The sequence below is a fragment of the Paralichthys olivaceus genome, chromosome 2, assembly GCF_024713975.1.
Source record: "Paralichthys olivaceus isolate ysfri-2021 chromosome 2, ASM2471397v2, whole genome shotgun sequence".
Classification (NCBI taxonomy): Eukaryota; Metazoa; Chordata; class Actinopteri; order Pleuronectiformes; family Paralichthyidae; genus Paralichthys; species Paralichthys olivaceus.
This window is the reverse complement of record NC_091094.1, coordinates 372501-397500: the sequence shown is the minus strand read 5'-3', so window position 1 is coordinate 397500 and position 25000 is coordinate 372501. Positions and strand designations below refer to the sequence as shown.

The window sequence follows — 25000 nt, the reverse complement described above, 5'->3', positions numbered from 1 at the left end:
ATCCACATCATCTAAACCAGGTCTGAGTTAATCCACATCATCTAACCAGATCTGAGTTAATCCACATCATCTAAACCAGGTCTGAGTTAATCCACATCATCTAAACCAGGTCTGAGTTAATCCACATCATCTAACCAGATCTGAGTTAATCCACATCATCTAAACCAGGTCTGAGTTAATCCACATCATCTAACCAGGTCTGAGTTAATCCACATCATCTAAACCAGGTCTGAGTTAATCCACACCATCTAAACCAGATCTGAGTTAATCCACACCATCTAAACCAGGTCTGAGTTAATCCACACCATCTAAACCAGATCTGAGTTAATCCACATCATCTAACCAGGTCTGAGTTAATCCACATCATCTAAACCAGGTCTGAGTTAATCCACACCATCTAAACCAGGTCTGAGTTAATCCACATCATCTAACCAGGTCTGAGTTAATCCACATCATCTAAACCAGATCTGAGTTAATCCACATCATCTAAACCAGGTCTGAGTTAATCCACATCATCTAACCAGGTCTGAGTTAATCCACATCATCTAAACCAGATCTGAGTTAATCCACACCATCTAAACCAGGTCTGAGTTAATCCACATCATCTAAACCAGATCTGAGTTAATCCACATCATCTAAACCAGATCTGAGTTAATCCACATCATCTAACCAGGTCTGAGTTAATCCACATCATCTAACCAGATCTGAGTTAATCCACATCATCTAACCAGATCTGAGTTAATCCACATCATCTAACCAGATCTGAGTTAATCCACATCATCTAACCAGGTCTGAGTTAATCCACATCATCTAACCAGGTCTGAGTTAATCCACATCATCTAACCAGGTCTGAGTTAATCCACATCATCTAAACCAGATCTGAGTTAATCCACATCATCTAAACCAGATCTGAGGTAATCCACATCATCTAAACCAGGTCTGAGTTAATCCACATCATCTAAACCAGGTCTGAGTTAATCCACATCATCTAAACTAGAGCCCTGTACTTTGAAGCAGGATTTGTGGTTATCAGGTTAACTTCAGGTTTAACTCAGAGTTTTTTTAGTTGTACGAAGCGTACTCCCTTGTTATCGGGTTAGTCACCATGGTAACTGATGCTGAACAGCTGACCTGCTCCAGGTTAAGGTGTATGACAGGACTGTTCCAGTCTCTGAGGAGGACACGGGTCATTTTTATTCTACAACAGTTTGATCCTTGTTGTGATCCATGAGGCTCTTCTGTCAGTCAAACTGTCCACGTCTGTGATTGGTCATTTGCAGTAAACCCCGCCCTTTTGTTGCACGCTGAGGTCTAAAGAAGTTAACCTGAGTTAACCTGAGTTAACCTGAGTTAACCAGATATAACCAGCGCTGAGAACACCAAGCCTGACTGTGTTTGTTAGGTTTAAGAGATAGGTCACCCGAAAATGAAAATTCACTCATTATCTTCTCAGCACTATGATGGAGGGGGGGTGAAGTCCACATACATAACATGCCTCCATACTGCTCCTGTGGGTTTTATCCAAGTGTCCGGACCTCCGACATTCAAATTCAGCTTGAAACGAGGTCACTTACACCAGGTTTTAGTCTGAATGTCCTCTGTGAACGTGTGAACGCAGCTCCAGAGGAGGATCACAGGGTGAACTATCCCTTTAGACAGACATCCATGTTGTCCATGCTTCTTAGTATCATCTGAACCCAGGTTCTTATTTGTCTTAGGGATACTTTGGGAAAGGGGTCTTGTCAAGAGCGAGACCAGACCACAGCATCTTCGACCGATGGGAGCGTAAGTTTACACCCATACAGTGACATCATCATCATGGGTCTGGTCCAATCACTGCTGTCAGCTTAAGTTCGCTGCTTCCTGTTTCTGTCACAGCACACGAAGGTTCGCTTCTACCTGTCGTCTCAGGGTCCAGGTCAGTGACATCACATCCTGTTTGTTCACAAGATGACATCACATCCTGTCTGTCCATTTAATGACCTTGCATCCTGTCCTGGCTCCACCCCCTCCAGGTATGAGGAGATGCTCAGGTGGGCGGGAGCAGCTGTCGTCGCCCAGGGATTGGATGATAAGGCTGTCAGTCAAATCCTGACGAGGCTCTCTCAGCCTGTAGAGATGGAGGTTGTGAGGAGGGAGGCGGGTCCGGGAGCAGAGGGCGGACTCTGTCACCACACAGAGACGTCGAGGTCAGTGGAAGAGCCAAGAGAAGCTGCAGGTGGAGTGATTCTCCTCCACGTTACCAGACAACTTTAACATATTTATACATTTCAAATTCTTCTGTAAATCTCACTTCCCTCAAAGGTTTAATCCAGTTATGAAAGTATTGAATCAAAACTTACAAAACTTGAGGTCGTTCACTTTGCTGCTGCATGTTGGCTGGAGAGCCGCTAAACTTCTGAGTTAAGTGACGTCGTTTCCGGGACGCCCTGAAGTCAAGCGAACGACACCTGGCATTCTATTGGTCGGGACTTTTCACAGGTTGTAAACACAAAACATTCCAAGCGCACAGGAGAAATCTGAGAGCAAATGATTCACGAGTGGACAGAAAGCAGCCCGAGTGAAGTAATACACATTCTGAGCATAAATTCAACAAGTCACGTGCTTGAACTGAAACACCGCGCTCTTGATTCAAGAAAAAAACTTTGAGAATGTCTGGAGTTCAGGTCTGAAAGAGTCATTAAACTGATCTTTGTCTTCATGTTGGTTCCACAACATCTGAACCTTGATCACAGCTCGTACCGGGACCCAGATCCTGACCCAGATCCTGACCCAGATCCTGACCCAGATCCTGACTCTGGTCCTTTGGTTCGAGGTGCTGGTTTTGTCCTGGTCTGTGACAGCAAGGTGAGTCTTCATCTGAACCCGTTTCCACTGACTAATTTACAGTAAACTGAAGGTGTTGCTGTGTGTCTGCAGGTCGGTGGGGGGGTCAGGGAGGTCAGGCGGACTCCGTTCTCTCTGTCAGAGTACCTGCAACTCAGCCTGGAGGAGGTAACACATCAGATCATGTGACACTCATGTGATTAGAAATGTTTTGATACCAGGGATTCGGGGTTCTGGGGGACCTAGTCAAGGCGGGGGGGCGTTGTTGTCAAGGCAGCCGCCTTAACTATAAAGCGCTGCGGGGAAACCCTGGTGTGAATCTATGAACCCACAAGTAAAAAGGTGATATGTACCACACAGTTTAAAGCACGAGCATCTATTGCGCTTCTGTCCGCTCTGAGAGGGATCCTGACATGTGACTCTGAGGTTTCTATGGTTTCCTGGGTAGTTTTACTCTTGTTGAGGGTTATAAATTGTGTCTGACTGTTTCCAGTGTCACATGAAATTAAAACAGCTGTAGTAAGAGGCTGCAGACAAATCTGTGCTCTGATTGGCTGAAGACTTCACTGTCAACCTTTATCTGTCTCCCTCTACAGGCCTTCTTCCTTGTTTACAGCCTGGGCTGTCTGTCTGTCTACCTGCACCAGGTAACTAACTAACTGTCTGTCTGTCTGTCTACCTGCACCAGGTAACTAACTAACTGTCTGTCTGTCTGTCTACCTGCACCAGGTAACTAACTAACTGTCTGTCTGTCTGTCTACCTGCACCAGGTAACTAACTAACTGTCTGTCTGCATCAGGTGTCTGTCTGTCTGTCTGTCTGTCTGCATCAGGTGTCTGTCTGTCTGTCTGCATCAGGTAACTGTCTGTCTGTCTGTCTACCTGCACCAGGTAACTAACTGTCTGTCTGTCTGTCTACCTGCACCAGGTAACTGTCTGTCTGTCTGTCTGCATCAGGTGTCTGTCTGTCTGTCTGTCTGCATCAGGTGTCTGTCTGTCTGTCTGCACCAGGTAACTAACTAACTGTCTGTCTGCATCAGGTGTCTGTCTGTCTGTCTGCACCAGGTAACTGTCTGTCTGTCTGTCTGCATCAGGTGTCTGTCTGTCTGTCTGCATCAGGTGTCTGTCTGTCTGTCTGCATCAGGTGTCTGTCTGTCTGTCTGCATCAGATGTCTGTCTGTCTGTCTGCACCAGGTAACTGTCTGTCTGTCTGTCTGTCTGCATCAGGTGTCTGTCTGTCTGTCTGCATCAGGTGTCTGTCTGTCTGTCTGCATCAGGTGTCTGTCTGTCTGTCTGCATCAGATGTCTGTCTGTCTGTCTGCATCAGGTGTCTGTCTGTCTGTCTGCACCAGGTAACTGTCTGTCTGTCTGTCTGTCTGTCTGCATCAGGTGTCTGTCTGTCTGTCTGCATCAGGTGTCTGTCTGTCTGTCTGCATCAGGTGTCTGTCTGTCTGTCTGCATCAGGTAACTGTGTGTCTGTCTGCATCAGGTGTCTGTATGTCTGCATCAGGTGTCTGTGTGTCTGTCTGCATCAGGTGTCTGTCTGTCTGTCTGCATCAGGTAACTGTCTGTCTGTCTGCATCAGGTGTCTGTCTGCATCAGGTGTCTGTCTGTCTGCATCAGGTGTCTGTCTGTCTGCATCAGGTAACTGTCTGTCTGTCTGTCTGTCTGTCTGTCTGCATCAGGTGTCTGTCTGTCTGTCTGCATCAGGTGTCTGTCTGTCTGTCTGCATCAGGTGTCTGTCTGTCTGCATCAGGTGTCTGTCTGTCTGTCTGTCTGTCTGTCTGCACCAGGTAACTAACTAACTGTCTGTCTGTCTGCACCAGGTAACTGTGTGTCTGTCTGCATCAGGTGTCTGTCTGTCTGCATCAGGTGTCTGTCTGTCTGTCTGCATCAGGTGTCTGTCTGTCTGCATCAGGTGTCTGTCTGCCTAAAATCATCTTTTCTCAGGATGTGTCGTTCTGTTTCTAACGGCACAGAGTTTATCACCGTACCCTACAGAATGAACTAGTTCTAAATAAAGTTTATTCAAAACAGAACTCAAGAGAGTAAGTGGAGTCAGGTTTTGTTTTCTCCTCACAGCTTCTCCTGTTTTGTCAACACGTTTCTCTCGTGTTGTTTTGCGTCGGGGTCGATGACTTGTCCTTAGGAAATAGATTATTTGACTCACCTCTGTCCTCCTGTGATTGGTCAGGAGCCCCTGTCAATCATCCAACTGTGGAGGAAGTTCCGGTCCTTGCGTCCTGACTTTGCCAGCTCGTACGCAGCCTATCATCATTTTCGCAGCAGGGGGTGGGTCCCTAAAGGAGGGGCCAAATATGGCGTTGACCTCAGTAAGACAGAATATTAACACACTGACACACAATCATTCAGTTGTGTTTGTTGTCTTATTTTAACAATAACTCTACTTTTCTGTATTCAGTGTTGTACAGGAAGGGTCCACCTTTCTACCACGCCAGGTAACGCACACACACAAGTTAACGACGTCTGGATGTTTTTGATGCGTGTGATTTTAAAATCAAAGTCATTTTAAGCAGCTGTCCTCTCTCTCTCGCCATAGTTACTCGGTGGTAATTGAGCGTGTTGACGATGCGTTCGTAGGCTCTGCGTTGCGTCCGTTTTCGTGGCGTTCTCTTGCAGCTCTCAATAGGATCACTGCTAATGTTTCTAAGGTAACCACCCGATTTCATCAGCTCACACGTCACTGTGCTTTTCTATTTGACTCTGAAGATGTTTTCTTTATTTTTTTTTACAGGAGCTGATGTTGTGTTACGTCATCCATCCAGCCGACCAATCAGAGGCTGAACTGGACTCACCTGAGTGTCTGAGGAGATTGAAGGTTCAGGTAACAGACACAGTTCAGAGCTGAATCATTGGTTCTTTGATCAATAATCAGAAATCACGAGGTCTGATCAATAACCTTAGTTTTTTCCACAGGATGTGATCGTCAGCCGGTGGGTTTCCTCCAGGGAGCGGGCAGAGCAGGATGACATCTGATTGGCTGAAAGGAGATGATGGAGGTCCAGAGAAGACGAACTGAAATCAGATTTTATGTGTTTCATAGATTGTTTTATCATTAAAATGAAATATGAGAAAAGGGCGTGCCTGTGTTTGATTGACAGCAGCTGTCACTGTACAGGTGATCACACCTGGAAACATTCACGTTGTTTAAACGACTCAGGTGTCCGTTCATCCTGCGACGACCATCATGTCAGGTTCGTCTGCGAGGATCTCAGAGTGACTGCTGATGATGACTCACCTGTGACCAGGGCTATGAGTGGGCTGTCTCGTGGTCACCATGGAGACAGAGGTGAAGCTCCTGACGTCCCTCACCTGGACGAACAAGTCAATCCAGAGCTGGAAGTAAAAGTTACGTTTGCTGAATGAGATGTAATCGATTACCTTTACTTTGAATTTCTTCCACTTTAGTAAACTTAACTTCGTCATGTGACGTGCATCTGATCTGAATGGAACTTTATTGATATTTACAGTTGGAACAGTTTACAGTGTGTTAAATATGGAACCAGAGGGGGCAGCACTGACACGAGGCTGGAAGCTGCCGGAAGAACTCGTAGAAGAAGAAGAAGAAAAGCGGGACTTCCTGTGTGCGTCCTTAGCAAAACTGATTCACGTCCCGCGGAGACGAGGAGCGACCAACGTTATTTCACCTGAGCCGCTGAGTATCCAGGTAAATCTCTTCTCGGTCCCCGGTAACAGACACCAGCCCGGAGCCGAGCCGGTGGAGAAACAGACACATACCGGAGATAAGTGGCGGGAGGCCCGCTCGGCACGGTTAGCTGCTAGGTGCTAGCTGCTAGCAGTGGAGAGCTCAGGTGTGTTTCATACAGTTGTTACCGGGAGTTTGACCCAGTGTAGCTAACAGCTAAGCTAACAGTGGAGCTGGGTCCCTGGTTGATGATGTCACAGGAGGATAGTTACCTGTGCAGGTGCCCCCCCCTTATCCAGACTGACCTGTCACTGATGCGTTAATTGAACCACGTGATCGATTTTTCGGATCAGGTGTGACATCAGATCGTACCTGTGACTGCCAGTCAGTGTTGATTATTGATTGATCAGCTGATTCAATGTTTGAGACGATAGAAGAGACAGAAGTGAATCTATAGATCGACCAGTTCACTGCAGCTGTGTCGATGCGTGTTAAATCACCATCACTCTTGAGTCGAAGGGTTTTATACGTCTCATAGATAGTGAACACCACTGACACGAGGTTGAATGGTTCTGTGTCAGTGTCCTCACTCTACACATTGAACACCGATCACAAGTTATTAAGACCTGAGGTTTGATTTGCTCTAGAATTCATGAAGCACACATGTAATCACAACAACAAAGTCCATGTTGTGTGCACACACAGTTCAACTGCCACACACAACATGAGACACACACAGCCAGCACATCTGGGTTCACGTGACGGAACAATCCAGATTCAATTCAAAATGTTTCAGGATCAATGTGGAGGAAATGAAAAGAACAAAATGACTCTGCACGAGGAAAGAGAAGCAGTGATGAGACTAAACTGTGCGTGTGTGTGTGTGTGTGTGTGCAGAGCAGCAGAATGTCTGATGACCTGGACATCGAGGCGATGCTGGAGGCTCCGTACAGGAAGGTGAGTGTCGCTCCTTCTCCTGTGTGTTACTGAGACTCAGCCGGACTCTACTGCTCCTCACTCCACCTCTGAGAGCTGAGGACCAATCACGTTCACTCACTGGTCACATGGTTCAGGACATTTTAAAAAGTATAAATAAAAATCAGAACAGATTGTCAGTGAGCTTCACCCACACACATACAGTTCACCTGCAGCAGGTCGACTGTTCATTGGACACCTACTGATGAGACTGATGACAACACACTCTTAATATGTGAGAACTATCTGAGAGGAACATCTGACCAGTCGTGCTGTGATAATGTGACGTGTTCAGGGATGTGTGATGACGGCCGTGAACAGGACTCACCTGCAGCTCAGGTGTCTCACCCATCTCCTCCACAGAGATTCATTAGTGGATTCGTGACAGCGTGATCAATAACAAAACTAACCAGACCTGAAACAGTTTCTGTTCACTGCCTCTGAGCAGTAGAGTCAGGCTGATGATGGTGATGATGATGGTGGCGTTCCGTCACAGACTGTCATGAATAAATGCCCATCTATCTCTCTTTGTAGACTTGCCTAACGATTTCTCACCTCTACTCCCCTGAATGCCAGTGTGATCTGTCACAAACATGAAGGTAGTAAAAAGCCCCCATCTTGCATTGCTGTGCTGTGGTTCCCATGGTAACATGACTGTAGTCCCCTTGGTAACTGCAAACTGGGTTTGGCCCAAATCCCTGAGGAGGAACAGCTACGGATTCTGGGAGTTGAAGTGTTAGAGCAGTGAGCAGGAGGATCATGGGAAAGGTAACATTACACTGGAGGAATGTGAGTGTTAGCTCTTAGCTTAGCATAAGCACCGTTCTGCATCCCGACGTTGAGCTGGGACTCACAATGATCCTGTGATGACAGACAGATGGAGAGCTGAGGAGAAACCAGGGTTCAGGTGTGATCTGAGGTCAGGAGGCAGAGCAGGGTGGGGGGATGTGGTGGGTGGAGCAGGTGAGCTGCAGGTGATGTTGGTGGAGAAACAGGAAGTTCAAAGGTAACAAACAGGTGAGTTTAACATGTTTCAGCCCAGTCAATCAAGTCTGTTCGTCAGAGGTGTCAACACAACTCTTCACAAGGAGTCACACACACACACACACACACACACACACACACACACACACACACACACACACACACACACACACACAGACCATGGTGGTCACATGACCCCCAGCACCAGTTGTTATAAAAGGTCACCTGTAACATCAGGCCCTGTTCACATCTGGTTAATATCGGCCCTGAGACATCCAATCACATGTGTTCAGCTCTGCGTTCACCTGTTCACACCCGAATGTGTCTCCTGTGATCTGATCTTACTTCCTGTTTGATATCTAAATAATCATGATGTAATTATCATGATGTAATAATCATTTGTGTTTATGAAAACCAAATTGTTTTTATTCACTCGGAGTTTACACTCTGTGTGTGTGGAGACAGTCACACAGCAAAAAGATTTGAGTTGGTCGTAGTGATGGGATCTCTGGACGCGGTCATGCGTGTTCAGGCCTGAACTCAGAGCTGACCACGTGTCGATCAGATCATCAGGACGGACGTTACCAGGTGTGAATGAGGTCTAACACATCAATACTCAAGATGAACGGAGGTTGTTCTGCTGACGTTGCAACTGAAAGGAAGGAAGTGATGTCAGAGGACTGAAACATGTGACCTGACAGGTGTGGTCTGTGAACAGGTGAGGGGTTGTCTCAGGTGTAGTGTGGAGGGTGTGTCCTGGTTCTGCTTCAGGAGTCATCGCTAAAGAGGAGCTGGAGCTCCACCCACAATAACCCCACCTCACTGAGCCCTGTCTTCAGCCTGGTACTGACAGCTGACCCAGACTGACCTCTGACCCAGACTGACCTCTGACCTCCAAACAGCCAGTTTAAATGTGATTCATAAAATGTTTGTACCCCCCCACACACGCTGTCACCTGCCCTCTCATGCTGTTCTCTGTCAACCCTGGTAGGAGGACGCCAAGACCTCGAGTCCGGACGGACAGGAGGACCGCAACAAGAGGTACCAAAACCTGTCTGTCTGACTGTCTGTCTTCCTCAGGTTGAGCAGCTGTGTGGAGCAGCTAAGAGTGCGACAGTTGTAGGTCGTTGATTGACACATATCGAACCTTCCTTTTGGTTAAAGGCTCTAAACCAATTAAAAAAAACATGAGACCACAGACATGTTGAAACATCGAAACAAGTTTAATTTTAGAATCACACGAACTGGAAGATTTGTGTAGAGCGTCAGACCACACACCCGCTGTTTGTAGGAAACCATTTCACAGTGTAGATTCCAAAGACTTGAAATCCCAAAAAGACTTCTTCAGTATTTTTATGGCGGTTGCCAAACAAGTTTTAGGTGCATTACCGCCACCTTCTGAACTGGAGTGTGGAACACTCACGTGATTGAACGTGACTTAAGAAGTAAAACAAACATGGATGACGGCCGACGTCTTGTGCTCTGTTTTGCAGAGAAAAGATAAAGAACTACTGATGTGGTCACAGCTGAATCTTGAATCTTGGCTGAGAAGGAGAAATACATTCAGCAGCGCGAGTTGGAATTCAATTGTTGTTTTTAGTCACAGCTGTGTAAGTACGCAGTGTCCGGTTGGTGACGCTTCCGGGTCAGCTCGCTCTGTAGTGCTATTGGGTTTTATGTCGCAGACGATATTTAAGAATCGAGATCTGGGAGGCTCCGACTCAATTGTTAGCATTAAGATTATTTTTTAAACCCCCCCCACTTCAGGATTATTTGGGCAGATAACCGGCACAGAGTGACCTCCAGTCAGGAACGCCCCCTCGGTTTGTTGGAAGAGGCGAATTTGGTGTCAAATTGGCCTGATTGTCCTCTAGTGTGCAGCAGCCTTCTGGAGTCTCTAACAAAGGGTTGAGTGGTAACGCCTCAGTCTGTGGTCAGGTCACCATGGTGATGAATAATGTGATTGGCTGCTGTGTGTCTAACAGGAAGAAGTGCAGTCGCAGCCACGACAAGAAGCACAGCAGGAGTCGAGACAGGAAGAAGAGTCGCAGTCGAGAGCGCAAACGTAGCCGCAGCAAAGAGAGACGAAGAAGCCGCAGTCGAGAGCGCCGCCACAGTCGCAGCAGGGAGAGAGGGGGGCGCTACAGAGACCATCAGAAACAGTGAGTTCCTCTGTCCACCCCCTTCAACATGACTATATGTAGATAAACAATGCTCACAGAAATGAAGTGATCACTTAATTAACACCAAGTCAGTTCAACTTCCATGTGTCCATTTAGAAGAACAAGTGATTGTGAATCAGTTTCTCTGCTTTGGTGCAAATCAAAGTCACATCAGGTTCAATGAGACAAAATCAAGACGAGTCCCAAACAGGGAATGTTTTTAATGTGGTGTCCACAGACAGCTGCTCTCTCCTGGTCCTTCCTGACTCATTCTAGTTCTGTGTTCTGCTCGGGTCCTCGTCACTACTGGTAGCATGAGGCGCTACCTGCAGCACCATCAGGGTGCACAGGTAGTCCAGCTCCTCCAGGAGGACTCATCCATACCTGTGGTCACATGAAGGTTTGTGTCTCCAGCACAGTCTCCAGAGCCTGGAGGAGACACCAGGAGACGTTACACAGGAAACGTTAGGAGTGGATGAAATTCACACGTTGGATCAAGTTGTGACGTCATTTTGTTCTCAACAAATTATACAATGTTCATCAGTACAGATTGTCAACTTGAATAATTCATTCATTAAGATATGATGTGTGAGTTAAGTGTTCCCTTCATTTCTTTGAGGCGTGTGTGCGTGTGTGCATGTGCGTGCGTGTGTGAAAACCTCGGCTCCTCAAATAAACGACTGACGGAGGTTTATACATTGAGCCTCTGTGGGTCTGTACCATGTGGACAGATGTTCTGATTCTCTACAGCTGCTCTGTTCTTAACTTTTACTCTGTCTGTCAGTCGGCGGAAGTCAAGGAGTAAGAGTCCCCTCAAGAAGGACAAGAGTCCGATCAGGTGAGATGAAGCTTTATTGATCCCTCAGAGGACACACTTTGATATTGTGATGATGATGATGTCATTGTTGATGATGATGTCATGACGTGCAGGCAGCCCATTGATAACCTGACTCCAGAGGAGCGAGATGCTCGGACAGTGTTCTGTATGCAGTTGGCTGCGAGAATCAGACCTCGTGACCTGGAGGACTTCTTCTCTGCTGTGGGCAAGGTACACACACAATATCAGCAACTTGTAATAGAGTAACTGTACCAGCTGTGGATGGTAGGTGGTTTCCGTGGTAACAGTTGTTATGGTGGCCCTCCCAGGTGCGGGATGTGAGGATGATCTCAGACAGGAACTCCCGCAGGTCAAAGGGCATCGCCTACATTGAGTTTGTGGAAACAAACTCAGTTCCTCTGGCCATCGGACTGACGGGGCAAAGGCTGCTGGGAGTTCCAATTATCGTACAGGCCTCACAGGTACATCAACAAGTACCAGTAACTCTACTTCTACCTGTACCTCTTCATTACCTCCACGTCGAGGTTTTCAAACCTGTTCGTCTTGTTGTTTGTTAGTTAGCAGCATTATGTAAAAACAGATTCCCAGTAAACTTGGTGGAGCGATGTTTGAGTCAAAGAAGAACTTGGTATGTCTTGGTGTCGACAGGGATCGGGGGGGATCAAGGAATTTTATATCACTTTCTGTAAAATAGTGAGACAGAACCTTTTTATGGTTTGTCTTGAATTTCTTTATAAATTGGTACAAGCGTTCAGTCGATCCTGAAGCAGTGGTGTTGATAATTTTGCGGCTGCAGGTCGTAATTGCAAAATGTACATAGCGCAAACCCTTATTGTGGTGATGTTGTGTTGATATTGTGATGTTGTGTTACCAGGCGGAGAAGAACCGAGCAGCAGCAGCCGCAGCAGCTGCAGCAGCCGCGGCTAACAACCTGCAGAAAGGTTCCTCAGGACCGATGAGACTTTACGTCGGTTCACTGCATTTCAACATCACAGAGGAGATGCTGAGAGGAATCTTTGAACCATTTGGACGAGTCAGTAACACACACATGAAACACACTCACCTTCACAAGTCAATAAGCAAATGTACATTGTTGCTTATGTACACTTGTACTACTAGTGAAGCTACCAGGACCTGAATGACTGACAATCTTCAGAGATAACACACACACACACACACACACACACACACACACACACACACACACAGAGTCATAATCTGCAGTTACAACTTCTCTCCTGTTTGCAGGAGTGTGTGTGTTCGTCTCTGTCGCTCTTCACACACAAACTGACGATCGCATGTGTTTAGTTACTGATCGATGATCGTTCCAGTCACTTTCACCCTGATGTCCTGACTGTGTGTCACACGTCTCATCTTGTGTTGTGTGAACTGCATACATGCAAAACGTTGAACTTTTTTCAATGTGTTTAAATACGTGTCTCAAACTCTTGATCACATCAAACAAACATAAAGTAAACTTCAAGGACTGTACGTGTCTTAATAACCTCTGATGAGTGTTGGTGTGTATTGGTAACGTGCGAGGTGAGTTGTGGGGGAGTGAGGGTGATACAGCACGGCACAGGATACCAGATCTATAATGTGTGTCTGCCGTGAAGCTGAAACAGCTGTTGTGTCCTGGCATTTAGTTGAGTACATAGCTGATGTCACCTTTAAGGAAATATTCATTATACCATAAACCTGACATGCAGCAGACGCACGGAACGACAGAGACTCCCGAGCACACACACGTAGCACACAGTCAGACACACTAACCCACATATAACACCCACACATGTAACACACGCCTGACTGTCTGCGTGTTACATGTGTGTTTCAGATTGAGAGCATCCAGCTGATGATGGACAGTGAGACGGGTCGATCTAAAGGTTATGGCTTCATCACTGTGAGTTCTTGGTGTTCCTCACCTTCGTGATGCCTTCACTGTCACCTGGTTTCCTCTGCTTCATTACACTTCACCTGTGCGACAGTTTGCAGATGCAGAATGTGCTAAAAAAGCTTTGGAGCAGCTGAACGGCTTCGAGCTGGCAGGTCGACCCATGAAGGTCGGTCATGTGACTGAGCGAGCCGACGGCTCTACAGCCTCGTCTTTCCTTGACAGTGACGAGCTCGAACGCACCGGCATCGACCTGGGAACCACAGGGAGACTGCAGCTGATGGCCCGACTCGCAGAGGGTGAGACCTTTAACCTCCACCTCTAAGGTTGTGTGTGTGTGTGTGTGTGTGTGTGTGTGTGTGTGTGTGTGTGTGTGTGTGTGTGTGTGTGTGTGTGTGTGTGTGTGTGTGTGTGTCAGTCGGAGATGTTAACTCTGTGTGTTCAGGTTCAGGTCTCCAGATTCCTCCTGCTGCTCAACAGGCTCTTCAGATGAGTGGAGCTATAGCAATTGGAGCAATGGCTGCTGTGTCAGGTACACATACATCAATACACACACACACATCAATATACACACACACACACACACACACACACATCAATATACACACAGTGTGAACTGAGTGTTGATGAATCTGTTCATGTTCAGTAAACTTCAAGTTTGAAACGTGCGTCTCTCTCTCTCCCTGTGTGTGTGTGTGTGTGTGTGTGTGTGTGTGTGTGTGTGTGTGTGTGTGTGTGTGTGTGTGTGTGTGTGTGTGTGTGTGTGTGTGTGTGTGTGTGTGTGTGTGTGTGTGTGTGTGTGTGTGTGTGTGTGTGTTCAGCTGCCATGAACCCAGGTCTGAACATGAACTCTCCTCTGACTCTTCCCTCTCAGCCGCTTGCAACGCACTGTTTCCAACTGTCTAACATGTTCACCAGCCACAGGTAAACCCACCTGTCTGTCTGACTCTGTACTGACGTGCTAAATGTGGTTCGGTGCCGCAGCTGAAATCTACCAGACTGAATCACAACACAGTTCTCTGTGCCTGAGCTCTGCACTGATAAAGTTGTTCATTTAACGTGACATTTAACCCCAAGACGAACACATCAGCTGGCGGTGTCTGTCCCTGGAGTCGCTGTCACACTGGAGTGTTTTTACTGTATTAAGCACTGAAACTGTGATTTTGTGTTATTGTAACACAAAATCACAGTTTACTTACTCAAATGTACCTATTTATATTTGTATATTCAAAATAAGGTCCTAAAGTGTGTGTGTGTGTGTGTGTGTGTGTGTGTGTGTGTGTGTGTGTGTGTGTGTGTGTGTGTGTGTGTGTGTGTGTGTGTGTGTGTGTGTGTGTGTGTGTGTGTGTGTGTGTGTGTGTGTGTGTGTTCAGTGATGAGGCTCCTGGTTGGGATGTTGATATTCAGCATGATGTCATCGAGGAGTGTAACAAACATGGAGGAGTCGTTCACATCTACGTTGACATAAACTCTACAGAGGTACCTCTGACCTGAACCTTAGTGCAGCTCGTGACCTCTGACCTGAACCTTAGTGCAGCTCGTGACCTCTGACCTGAACCTTACTGCAGCTCGTGACCTCTGACCTGAACCTTACTGCAGCTCGTGACCTCTGACCTGAACCTTACTGCAGCTCGTGACCTCTGACCTGAACCTTACTGCAGCTCGTGACCTCTGACCTGAACCTTACTGCAGCTCATGACCTCTGACCTGAACCTTACTGCAGCTCATGACCTCTGACCTGAACCTTACTGCAGCTCGTGACCTCTGACCTGAACCTTACTGCAGCTCGTGACCTCTGACCTGAACCTTACTGCAGCTCGTGACCTCTGACCTGAACCTTACTGCAGCTCGTGACCTCTGACCTGAACCTTACTGCAGCTCGTGACCTCTGACCTGAACCTTACTGCAGCTCGTGACCTCTGACCTGAACCTTACTGCAGCTCGTGACCTCTGACCTGAACCTTAATGCAGCTCGTGACCTCTGACCTGAACCTTACTGCAGCTCGTGACCTCTGACCTGAACCTTAATGCAGCTCGTGACCTCTGACCTGAACCTTAATGCAGCTCGTGACCTCTGACCTGAACCTTACTGCAGCTTGTGACCTCTGACCTGAACCTTACTGCAGCTCGTGACCTCTGACCTGAACCTTACTGCAGCTCATGACCTCTGACCTGAACCTTACTGCAGCTCGTGACCTCTGACCTGAACCTTAATGCAGCTCGTGACCTCTGACCTGAACCTTAGTGCAGCTCGTGACCTCTGACCTGAACCTTAGTGCAGCTCTTGTGACCTCTGACCTGAACCTTAGTGCAGCTCTTGTGACCTCTGACCCTTTCAGGTCCATCTGACCTCTGCTTGTTTTCAGGGAAACGTCTATGTGAAGTGTCCATCAATCCCGGCTGCCATGGCCGCCGTTAACGCCCTCCATGGAAGATACTTTGCTGGTAAGACTTCCTGTCACATGGAACCTGTTCTTTGTGCTGTTGACCAATCAGAAAGGAGCTCTGATGTCTCACCTGTCGTTTCAGGTAAGATGATCACGGCGGCGTACGTCCCCTTGCCCACCTACCACAACCTCTTCCCAGAGTCCATCGCTGCCACACAGCTGCTGGCCCCGCCACCGCGACGGTGACTCACCAGCGGTACTGCGCTCTAATTGGACACTGGACTTTTATATCCCCCTCTCCTATTAGTCAACACAGACGAGTCAGTTTTACTTCCAACTTCACCCCTGAAGATGCTGTCTGTTTTTGTTGTTCTCTGCCCCGCCCCCTCTGAGTATTGTCTAATGGTTGAGCTCCGTGAGCTGCGAGAGGTCAGTTGATGATGGAGATGAAGATCGGGTCAGCTGATTGGTCAGTTTGATATTTAACTCTTTCTCTAATTGAGAGTTGATTTTGTAAAAACATTGATTAAATTTTATTTTGAAGTCATTCAGAGTTGTTGAGTCTTATTGTCTTAACTTACATGAACATGCTCACTGAGAATACTGCACTCTGATTGGCTGAGAGGGGATGTGGTCTAAACAACAGCAGCTCGACTGAGCTGCAGATCATAGATGGAGGCTCATCAGAGAAACCACCAAACTCATTCACGTCACATGTTGGAACAACTCGTTACAACCAGTTTACAGTGGGTTCAACTTGTTGATGAATTGTCAGCTCTGTTGCTATGGAGACCAAATCCTCCATGTGTCTGCGTTCGTCGTCCTGTTGCACGATGAATCTGGACCAATCAGACGCCTTCTGATGACAGACAAGAACATGAACTCTGTTCTGTACTTCTGCACAAACACAGAAAACAAGTAAAGTTTGTGTCTTCATCATTTGTTACCTGTAGAACTCCTGCCAGTCCCCAGGTGTTGAGGTCATAGGTCGGACTCGTTCAGGTGTATGACGGTGATGGTGATGTCATCACGGTACCTTCGTGCCAGCTCTGATGGCAGACTCAGCATCTTGGCCAAACGGTTTGGTGCCACTGCTCCGTAGCCATCATCCCCCAGAGCGTGGCGGAGAAGGTGTGTTGCAGCATTCTGGTCCTCCAGCACAGACATAACTTGTCCCCTTCTCTCCAGCAGAAGGCGCTGCAGTCCGCCTAGTGTCATGCCTCTGCTCGGAACTATGGGTCTCTGCTGCTGAAGGCCTGTACAACGAAAATGTTGAAAGAGATCAGGTCACGGTTCAGCTCAGACCAGTTAGGACTCGCCCCCAGGTCTCACCTGCTTCCTGTCCAGGCTCCTAACGTATTACCAAACAGTCGTTCTCTAACGCTCACTCTACGTTTACATCAGATCTCCTTATTTAACTGCTGCCAATTAAACAAGTTCTTCAATGTACTGTTGTGACTCAGATTATGATTAAATGCAGCTCGGTTTTGACATGAAGCTCACTGACCTGTCAGTTGTTCCCCAACCAACTGCACCACGGTCTGTCGGTGCATCAACTCCCATAATCCATCAGTTGCTAGGACCAGGAACTTGTCAGAAGGTCTGATGTCGTGCCGGGTGACCTCTGGCTCGGCGCTCAGATAGGGTGGACTCAGGTAATATGGCGACAGAGTCCGGACACCCTCACTGACCAAAGACAGTACGTCCGGTCGAGTCTCGTGGACTCGATTCAGCATTTCTTTACTCCATTTAAAGCGCACGTCTCCGAACGCCCTGAATGGCAGCAGCAGACCCAGGAGGCGGTCGTGGCGGACCACTGTCCTCCTCTCTGACGGCGGGTGTTCTCCAAAGATCCTTTGCAGCTCATCGGGGTTCTGTGCATTGTGGTCGTTGGTGAGGCTGACAGCCGACCACTGCCCATCCAGCTCCTGGACACCCAGGACGGCCCTGCTGTCGCCCAAGTTAGCTACATGCAGGATGCCATTAGAGATGTGGGCGATGCAGGCAGTGCAGCCAGACAGCGCCACCCGGAGAGGGGAGGACTGAGACATCATCTCCCCAGGAAGAGAGAGTCGTCTGTGGACAAAGCAGGAGGACACTGGGTCGGGTCCTCACAGTGAAAGACACCATGACATGAGGAGACAGACGAGACCCTGACGTTAAATAAACAAAACTCAAATTTCAACAGAATCAAACCTGGTTGAGGACATGGACAGGTGGACCTGGGCTTCCACAGACAGGTCATAGTCAAGACGACGGAAAGCATTCACTAGCGCTGATGTCACTCTGCCATCCTCCTGCAGACAAAGGAGACAGATAATGACGCTTTACAGCTCAGACTGAACTCAAGAAGTCTGATGTGTCCTGGAGGAGAACAGGTAGTGAAACGTCCACCTGCTTTCACCTGGCCGCAGGGATCAGCCAATCACTGTTGGACCAGTCAGTACCGGCTCCCACCTCCAGGTGTCAGACCTCATAAGTACAGAACACTTGAGAGCTCTTCACAGGTCCACATGGTTAATATGAGTGTTAATAACTGAGACCTGATCCAGGACCTTAGTCAGACTGGGTCCAGATCACTTTAATCAGTCAACATTAAGATTCTGGACCCGTGAAGACGTCGAGTCTCTGAGTTCTGGTTCATTGATTACTTACCTCGTCCTGCTCCTCGTCCTCAAGACGCTCCTGCCAGTAGTTCCGCAGGCTGTGGAAGGAGGTTGCTCCTCCATTAGGGAAGCTGTGGTCCTGTGGGTGTTTGTGCCACTCCAGCAGTGGTGGTACGGCCCGTTCCTCTTCCACTGCACGTTCGATGTCTGCTAGTGTCCTCAGTGGCAGCGTGGCCACAGCAATGTAGTAGAAGAGCCTCTGGCTGACGGTGTGGGCACACGCCGGCCCTGCGTGGCCATCAAATACTCCGAATAGCATGCCACCACAACCTGGCAGGCAGGTGGCGCTGCTGCGACGGTCCTCACTGGGGTGGTTGGATGGCAACATGTTGCTATGGAAACCCAGCACACCGTGGGAGGCAGGTCCCCTGGGGAGGGTGTGGCTGTGTTCATTGGCCTGACAACAGAGGACAGGTCAATAGTTAGACTGCTCGATTGATTGACAGCTTGAACGACAGAGCGGTCTCACCTTTAGGATGGAGTTGATCTGCGCCAAGCTCATCTGTCCCGCCTCCTGTCCTGTCCTGTACTCCCTGCTCCCACTGCCTGCTGGGTAATGAAGTCCTGGGAGGTGAGGGGAGGAGAGCGAGCGGCACTGCTTGAGCTTAAACCAGCAACGTCCAGTAAACCTTCCTGTTCCTCCCAACATGGCCACTGTCTGTGAGAACCAGCAGGACGAACAGAACAAAACCTGCAGAATCAACACAACTGGAATCCAGATGTCACACCTGTCCAGATGTTCCCACTGCAGCAGGCTCTCATCTTGAAATGATACATTCAGGAACAGGCTGCAGGATCTTAGAATCTACATTGCAGCATGAAATAAAGGTTTACTGTTTGAATGAACCAGCTGACTGTCACCTCCATGTGCTCCTGACACTTGTGTACCTGTAAATGATTCACTTCCTGTTTACAAGCCTTCATGTGCAGCATCAGTTTGTTCATTAAACCCAGAAGAACCAGTTTTTACTGGATCTGTGATAAAAGCTTAAAACTCACCATGAGTACGGGGTGTTCAGGTCCTTCAGGTTCAGGTGTGGACAGGTTCAGGTGTGGACAGGTTCAGGTGTGGACAGGTGTGCTGTGGACAGGTGCTGTTGAAAGTTGTCCGGGACCATTTCCTTGTTTCTGTCTGTGACCTTTGACACCCTCGCGTCTCAGAAATCAGTCAAACATCAACCTGCTCGCTGTGAAGCCCCGCCCTCTGGGTCACTGTGAGCTCACCTGTGTGTGTGTGTGTGTGTGTGTGTGTGTGTGTGTGTGTGTGTGTGTGTGTGTGTGTGTGTGTGTGTGTGTGTGTGTGTGTGTGTGAGAGAGAGAGAGAGAATGTTGGTAGATACAAAAACTAAAATGTCCTCATTGTCCTCATCCTGACGTCATCGTGCAAAAGAAGATTTTATTAAAGACATGAAGATATTTTATTTTAAAATTCAGGATGTTATTCGACTCCTCCGGCAGGAGGCAGCAGAGCCGCAGCTCAGCTACCAGTGAACCGGAAACAGGAGAAGAAGACGCCGGTGGACTTCCTCTCAGTGTGTACGCGTGTGAATCATTTGAAGAGGGAGAATTTTCTGATTCTGATAAAAACTAAAGAGAAAAGATGGTGAGAAACATCACGAGACGTACACACAGCCTGTTAGCTGGAAGCCTGTTAGCTGCTACTCTGTTAGCTGGAAGCCTGTTAGCTGGAAGCCTGTTAGCGGCTAGCCTGTTAGCTGCTAGCCTGTTAGCTGGAAGCCTGTTAGCTGCTAGCCTGTTAGCGGCTACTCTATTTTAGTTATTTAGTTAAAACTCTTAATGTTGCGTCACATTTTCGGTCAAACGCAGACGTCTCCATGGCAACATGTTGTCATGTGAATGTTTCTGTGATTTTCTGAATGAAATGTTTAGTTTCAGTTTGTCTCTGACGTCTTTGATTGATTATGGATCAGTTCCATTACTCATTGATTTCACTGTGTCTCTGTCTCCAGGCAAGAAACGCTGAGAAGGCCATGTGAGTGATGACATCATCATCCGTCAAAGTGACGACTGAGAAAAACCAGATGAATTTAAATCAGAGCTTCAGACTCAGATGTTAAATATTGAATGTGATCTGTTGTCTCTGTCTCTCAGGACGGCCCTGGCCCGGTTCAGACAGGCTCAACTGGAGGAGGGAAAAGTCAAGGTGACCCGTCTCTCTCTCTCTGACCTGTCTGTCTCTCACTCTCTCCCTCACCTGCCTGACTCTGACCCTCTCTCTCTCTCTGACCTGTCTGTCTCTCTCCCTCACCTGCCTGACTCTGACCCTCTCTCTCTCTGACCTGTCTGTCTCTCACTCTAGGACTTGTTTGTCTCTTTCTCTGACCTGTCTGTCTCTCACTCTAGGACTTGTCTGTCTCTTTCTCTGACCTGTCTGTCTCTCACTCTAGTACTTGTTTGTCTCTCTCTCTGACCTGTCTGTCTCTCACTCTAGGACTTGTCTGTCTCTTTCTCTGACCTGTCTGTCTCTCACTCTAGTACTTGTTTGTCTCTCTCTCTGACCTGTCTGTCTCTCACTCTAGGACTTGTTTGTCTCTTTCTCTGACCTGCCTGACTCTCACTCTCTCCCTCACCTGCCTGACTCTGACCCTCTCTCTCTCTCTGACCTGTCTGTCTCTCACTCTAGGACTTGTTCGTCTTTTTCTCTGACCTGTCTGTCTCTCACTCTAGGACTTGTTTGTCTCTTTCTCTGACCTGTCTGTCTCTCACTCTAGTACTTGTTTGTCTCTTTCTCTGACCTGTCTGTCTCTCACTCTAGTACTTGTTTGTCTCTTTCTCTGACCTGTCTGTCTCTCACTCTAGGACTTGTTTGTCTCTTTCTCTGACCTGTCTGTCTCTCACTCTAGGACTTGTCTGTCTCTTTCTCTGACCTGTCTGTCTCTCACTCTAGTACTTGTTTGTCTCTCTCTCTGACCTGTCTGTCTCTCACTCTAGGACTTGTCTGTCTCTTTCTCTGACCTGTCTGTCTCTCACTCTAGGACTTGTTTGTCTCTTTCTCTGACCTGTCTGTCTCTCACTCTAGGACTTGTTTGTCTCTTTCTCTGACCTGTCTGTCTCTCACTCTAGGACTTGTTTGTCTCTTTCTCTGACCTGTCTGTCTCTCACTCTAGTACTTGTTTGTCTCTTTCTCTGACCTGTCTGTCTCTCACTCTAGTACTTGTTTGTCTCTCTCTCTGACCTGTCTGTCTCTCACTCTAGGACTTGTTTGTCTCTTTCTCTGACCTGTCTGTCTCTCACTCTAGGACTTGTCTGTCTCTTTCTCTGACCTGTCTGTCTCTCACTCTAGTACTTGTTTGTCTCTCTCTCTGACCTGTCTGTCTCTCACTCTAGGACTTGTCTGTCTCTTTCTCTGACCTGTCTGTCTCTCACTCTAGGACTTGTTTGTCTCTTTCTCTGACCTGTCTGTCTCTCACTCTAGGACTTGTCTGTCTCTTTCTCTGACCTGTCTGTCTCTCACTCTAGTACTTGTTTGTCTCTCTCTCTGACCTGTCTGTCTCTCACTCTAGGACTTGTCTGTCTCTTTCTCTGACCTGTCTGTCTCTCACTCTAGGACTTGTTTGTCTCTTTCTCTGACCTGTCTGTCTCTCACTCTAGGACTTGTTTGTCTCTCTCTCTGACCTGTCTGTCTCTCACTCTAGGACTTGTTTGTCTCTTTCTCTGACCTGTCTGTCTCTCTGTAGGAGAGGAGACCTTTTCTGGCATCAGAGTGCAGTGAACTTCCCAAAGCTGAGAAATGGAGACGACAGGTACAAACACTCTATACTACACACTACTGTAATACTACAGTAATACTACACACTCCAGTAACACTACACACTCCAGCAATTCAGCAGTACCACTACTCACTGCAGTACTGATGTGTGTGTGTTTCAGATCATCAGTGAAATCTCTAAGAAAGTGGCTCAGATTCAGAACGGTGAGTTCAAAGCTACATTATGAATAAAGAACTTTCTCTTTCTGTGTTTTTTATATCCTGATGATTATTGATGGAATACTGGTGACTCTGGTGTTTATAATTGATCGTGTGGCAGACAGTCAATTCAATTTTATTTGTATAGCACCAAATCCTAACATCCATGATCTCCAGACTCTTCACAGAGAAGGTGAAGAGCTTCAGATCTTCTTCATATAGAGAAACCAAGAGAGACTATGGGAGGACAAAGTGACATAGTTATTGCCATGTATTATGGGGGGGGCAGAGAGACAGAGAGAAGTGGAGACGTGCTCAGTGGATGATGATGGGAGTTCTCCCTCAGTGCATGATGGGAGTTCCCTCAGAAGTCTAGACCTATAGCAGCATAACTAAGTGATGGACCAGGACCTGATCCAGAACTATAGACTTTATCAAAAAGGAAAGTTTCAACTTTAACTTTAAATGTAGAGATGGTGTCTGACTCTAGAACCCAGTGGGAGCTGGTTCCACAGGAGAAGAGCCTGGTAGCTGAAGGTTCTACCTCCTGTTCTCCTCTTCTTGTTTCTCAGCGTCCTTCTGAGACAGGATGTTTCTAATGTTCTTAATATTGTGCAGTAGTGCTGTGCGATATGGACAAAATTTTATATCCCGATAACGATATATATCCCGATATAGTATTTTTTCTTAAAATTATATATACATATGAAATGAATGGTCACACTACAGCAGATAATTACACAGGCCTTTCAAAGCATATATGTAGGCTTATATTAACAATACATGTAATATTCATTGTTAATGTTGTGCTCCACTCACCTATGGCCAGCTGCAGACGGTGCCCAAAGCACTGTAGCCTGTTCCACTCGTTCAGTTGCAATGCACTGATGTTATTAGTTGCATTATCTGTGGTCACGAAGATCCCAGGATTGAAGTGCTTCTCTTAGGGCTCACTATCATCACTCCCGTGTGGTCTTCAGGGAAGTAGCTTGTCTGTAGGCATCGGCTACTTAGTATCCAGTCGTTGTTGATAAGATGAACTGTTAGGCTCATATATGGCTGTGTGACTCTGCTCGTCCACAGATCAGTCGTCAATGCATAATATTCAACATGTTGAAGTTCCTCTTTCACCTTCGCACGGCATCCTTCATACATGCGGGGCAGCTGGACATAACTGAAGTGTTTTCGATCAGGCATGTTGTGCCTGGGGTCAAGGGTTTTGACCAGTGCCATGAAGCCCTTCTTTTCGACAGTATATACCGGGGCCATGTCTTGACATATGAATTTAGAGATGGCGTCTGTGATTTCGCGGTGTCTGTGGGACTGCTTGTCATAGGGGATGTCGTGTCTTTAAGTGATATAACAGATTAGACGTGTTCGAGTCGCTAGTAACGACGGCATGTTTTGTAAATTACCGTTGTCTAGTCGGTGTCTGAATTTTTAAATCTAAACCAAAACCACACTATGGAATTCCGGTTCCCTCTTTTCAGCACTAATTCCTCTCTGGGTTCTGTTTCCATCGTACTCTCCGCCAGACTCTCCGCCAAGCTCTCTGCCTCTGCCATGTTGTTGTTTGTATCCATGCATGCTCCCCAAGCACTGCCATAAATGAGTCTTTGCGGGTGATGTAAAAAGGCTACAGCAAAGTACAGTAGTAGCATTGCTGCACTTACATTTAGCCTTCATTCATTGTTCATACAACGTGTAATTTTAATTTACAAAAAAAATTATATAAACAATAGAGGGCTATATCGTATGGTAGAAATTTTTATATCACATTACGACATATCGTAATATTGCACAGCACTATTGTGCAGGTGGACGAAAGCTGTCCTAGAGACTTGTTCTATATGTTGGTCAAATGTCCTGGTCCAACATAACTCAAGGTTCCTCACAGTGGAGCTGGAGGACAAACCGACACCAAGGTGACTCTGTTCAGACAGTGATTCTCTGAGATGTTTAGGGTCAATTACAACGACCTCAGTCTGAATCAGAAGTAAGAAGTTCTGGCTCATCCAGGCCTCGATGTTCTGGAGACGTTCCTGAAGTTGAACTAAGTGATTAGATTCATCAGGCTTCAGAGAAATGTACAGCTGGGTGTCGTCTGCGTAACAATGGTAGTGTCTCTGGTGCTTTCTGATGATGTTGCCTAAGGGAGCATATATAAGGTGAAGAGTATTGGTCCAAGGACAGAACCTTGTGGAACTCCATGACTAACTTGCATGTGCATGGGGGGGGGGGGTCATTGTTGACGTTAACAAATTGAAATCTATCTGATAAATATGATTGAAACCAGTCTGATGTTCCTCTGATCCCTTCATGTTGTTCTAGTCTCTGTGATCTTATGATCTATGGTGTCAAACGCTGCACTAAGATCCAAGAGGACGAGGACAGAGACAAGTCCATCATCTGAGGCCATGAAAAGATCATTATATGGAGACAAACCTGTCTGTCTCTCACCTGTCTGTCTGCAGCTGGTCTGGGGGAGTTCAAGATTCGGGATCTGAACGATGAGATCAATAAGCTGCTGAGAGAGAAAGGACACTGGGAGGTTCGGATCAAAGAGCTGGGAGGACCCGACTATGCGGTAAATAAAACAATAATCATATTAATAATGACAACAATGATGATATTGTTAAAAATAGCTGGTCTCACCATCGAGGGTGGAGCATCA

General features: G+C 47.2%; 4 protein-coding genes across 10 annotated transcripts in view; 3 read left to right on the top strand and 1 right to left on the bottom strand.

The window, feature by feature from the left end:
• Nucleotides 1–5922, top strand: part of tsen2 (TSEN2 tRNA splicing endonuclease subunit) — a 7202-nt gene extending 1280 nt beyond the window's left edge. The window contains exons 2-12 of one of the 3 annotated variants that reach the window (XR_011239331.1): nucleotides 1719–1785; nucleotides 1879–1918; nucleotides 2016–2218; nucleotides 2736–2847; nucleotides 2920–2994; nucleotides 3423–3473; nucleotides 5020–5158; nucleotides 5248–5284; nucleotides 5386–5497; nucleotides 5581–5670; nucleotides 5763–5922. Coding sequence is in view for 2 of the 3 variants with exons in the window: in XM_069514896.1 (XP_069370997.1) it covers nucleotides 1719–1785; nucleotides 1879–1918; nucleotides 2016–2189; nucleotides 2736–2847; nucleotides 2920–2994; nucleotides 3423–3473; nucleotides 5020–5158; nucleotides 5248–5284; nucleotides 5386–5497; nucleotides 5581–5670; nucleotides 5751–5822 (969 nt within the window). In the remaining variant the exon portion in view is untranslated. Of the gene's footprint in view, nucleotides 1–1718; nucleotides 1786–1878; nucleotides 1919–2015; nucleotides 2219–2735; nucleotides 2848–2919; nucleotides 2995–3422; nucleotides 3474–5019; nucleotides 5159–5247; nucleotides 5285–5385; nucleotides 5498–5580; nucleotides 5671–5750 lie in introns of all 3 variants that reach the window. The other 2 variants (XM_069514903.1, XM_069514896.1) reach the window with 2 other exon arrangements.
• Nucleotides 5923–6356: 434 nt separating this feature from the next.
• LOC109623497 (RNA-binding protein 39-like) lies at nucleotides 6357–16279 on the top strand. Of its 4 annotated transcripts, none has more exons than XM_069514859.1 (16): nucleotides 6403–6513; nucleotides 7390–7449; nucleotides 8002–8066; nucleotides 9443–9492; nucleotides 10437–10613; nucleotides 11398–11451; nucleotides 11544–11661; nucleotides 11760–11912; nucleotides 12326–12484; nucleotides 13289–13354; nucleotides 13440–13644; nucleotides 13791–13877; nucleotides 14167–14269; nucleotides 14719–14824; nucleotides 15712–15790; nucleotides 15875–16279. In XM_069514859.1, exons 3-16 carry the CDS (start codon nucleotides 8061–8063, stop codon nucleotides 15976–15978), a joined length of 1467 nt encoding a protein of 488 aa, XP_069370960.1. In that variant the 5' UTR covers nucleotides 6403–6513; nucleotides 7390–7449; nucleotides 8002–8060; the 3' UTR covers nucleotides 15979–16279. The 4 variants fall into 4 exon arrangements, with proteins under 4 accessions (XP_069370947.1, XP_069370960.1, XP_069370962.1 ...); XM_069514861.1 differs by having other exon boundaries at nucleotides 6419–6658; XM_069514846.1 differs by lacking the exon at nucleotides 8002–8066 and having other exon boundaries at nucleotides 6357–6513.
• On the bottom strand, nucleotides 16238–19531 carry LOC109645891 (pyruvate dehydrogenase [acetyl-transferring]-phosphatase 1, mitochondrial-like). 2 transcript variants are annotated; one of them, XM_069514877.1, is made up of 7 exons: nucleotides 19398–19531; nucleotides 18868–19056; nucleotides 18388–18795; nucleotides 17929–18029; nucleotides 17240–17808; nucleotides 16680–16988; nucleotides 16238–16588 (listed from the first exon to the last, which is right to left on the bottom strand). In XM_069514877.1, exons 1-6 carry the CDS (start codon nucleotides 19398–19400, stop codon nucleotides 16714–16716), a joined length of 1545 nt encoding a protein of 514 aa, XP_069370978.1. In that variant the 5' UTR covers nucleotides 19401–19531; the 3' UTR covers nucleotides 16238–16588; nucleotides 16680–16713. The 2 variants fall into 2 exon arrangements, with proteins under 2 accessions (XP_069370978.1, XP_069370970.1); XM_069514869.1 differs by having other exon boundaries at nucleotides 16453–16591.
• A 177-nt stretch (nucleotides 19532–19708) lies between these two features.
• isy1 (ISY1 splicing factor homolog) overlaps nucleotides 19709–25000 on the top strand; it is a 6901-nt gene continuing 1609 nt past the window's right edge. The window contains exons 1-6 of the mRNA XM_069514912.1: nucleotides 19709–20001; nucleotides 20369–20391; nucleotides 20511–20562; nucleotides 22097–22162; nucleotides 22290–22332; nucleotides 24801–24913. Coding sequence (XP_069371013.1) covers nucleotides 19999–20001; nucleotides 20369–20391; nucleotides 20511–20562; nucleotides 22097–22162; nucleotides 22290–22332; nucleotides 24801–24913 — 300 coding nt within the window. The 5' untranslated portion in view covers nucleotides 19709–19998. The remainder of the gene's footprint in view (nucleotides 20002–20368; nucleotides 20392–20510; nucleotides 20563–22096; nucleotides 22163–22289; nucleotides 22333–24800; nucleotides 24914–25000) is intronic.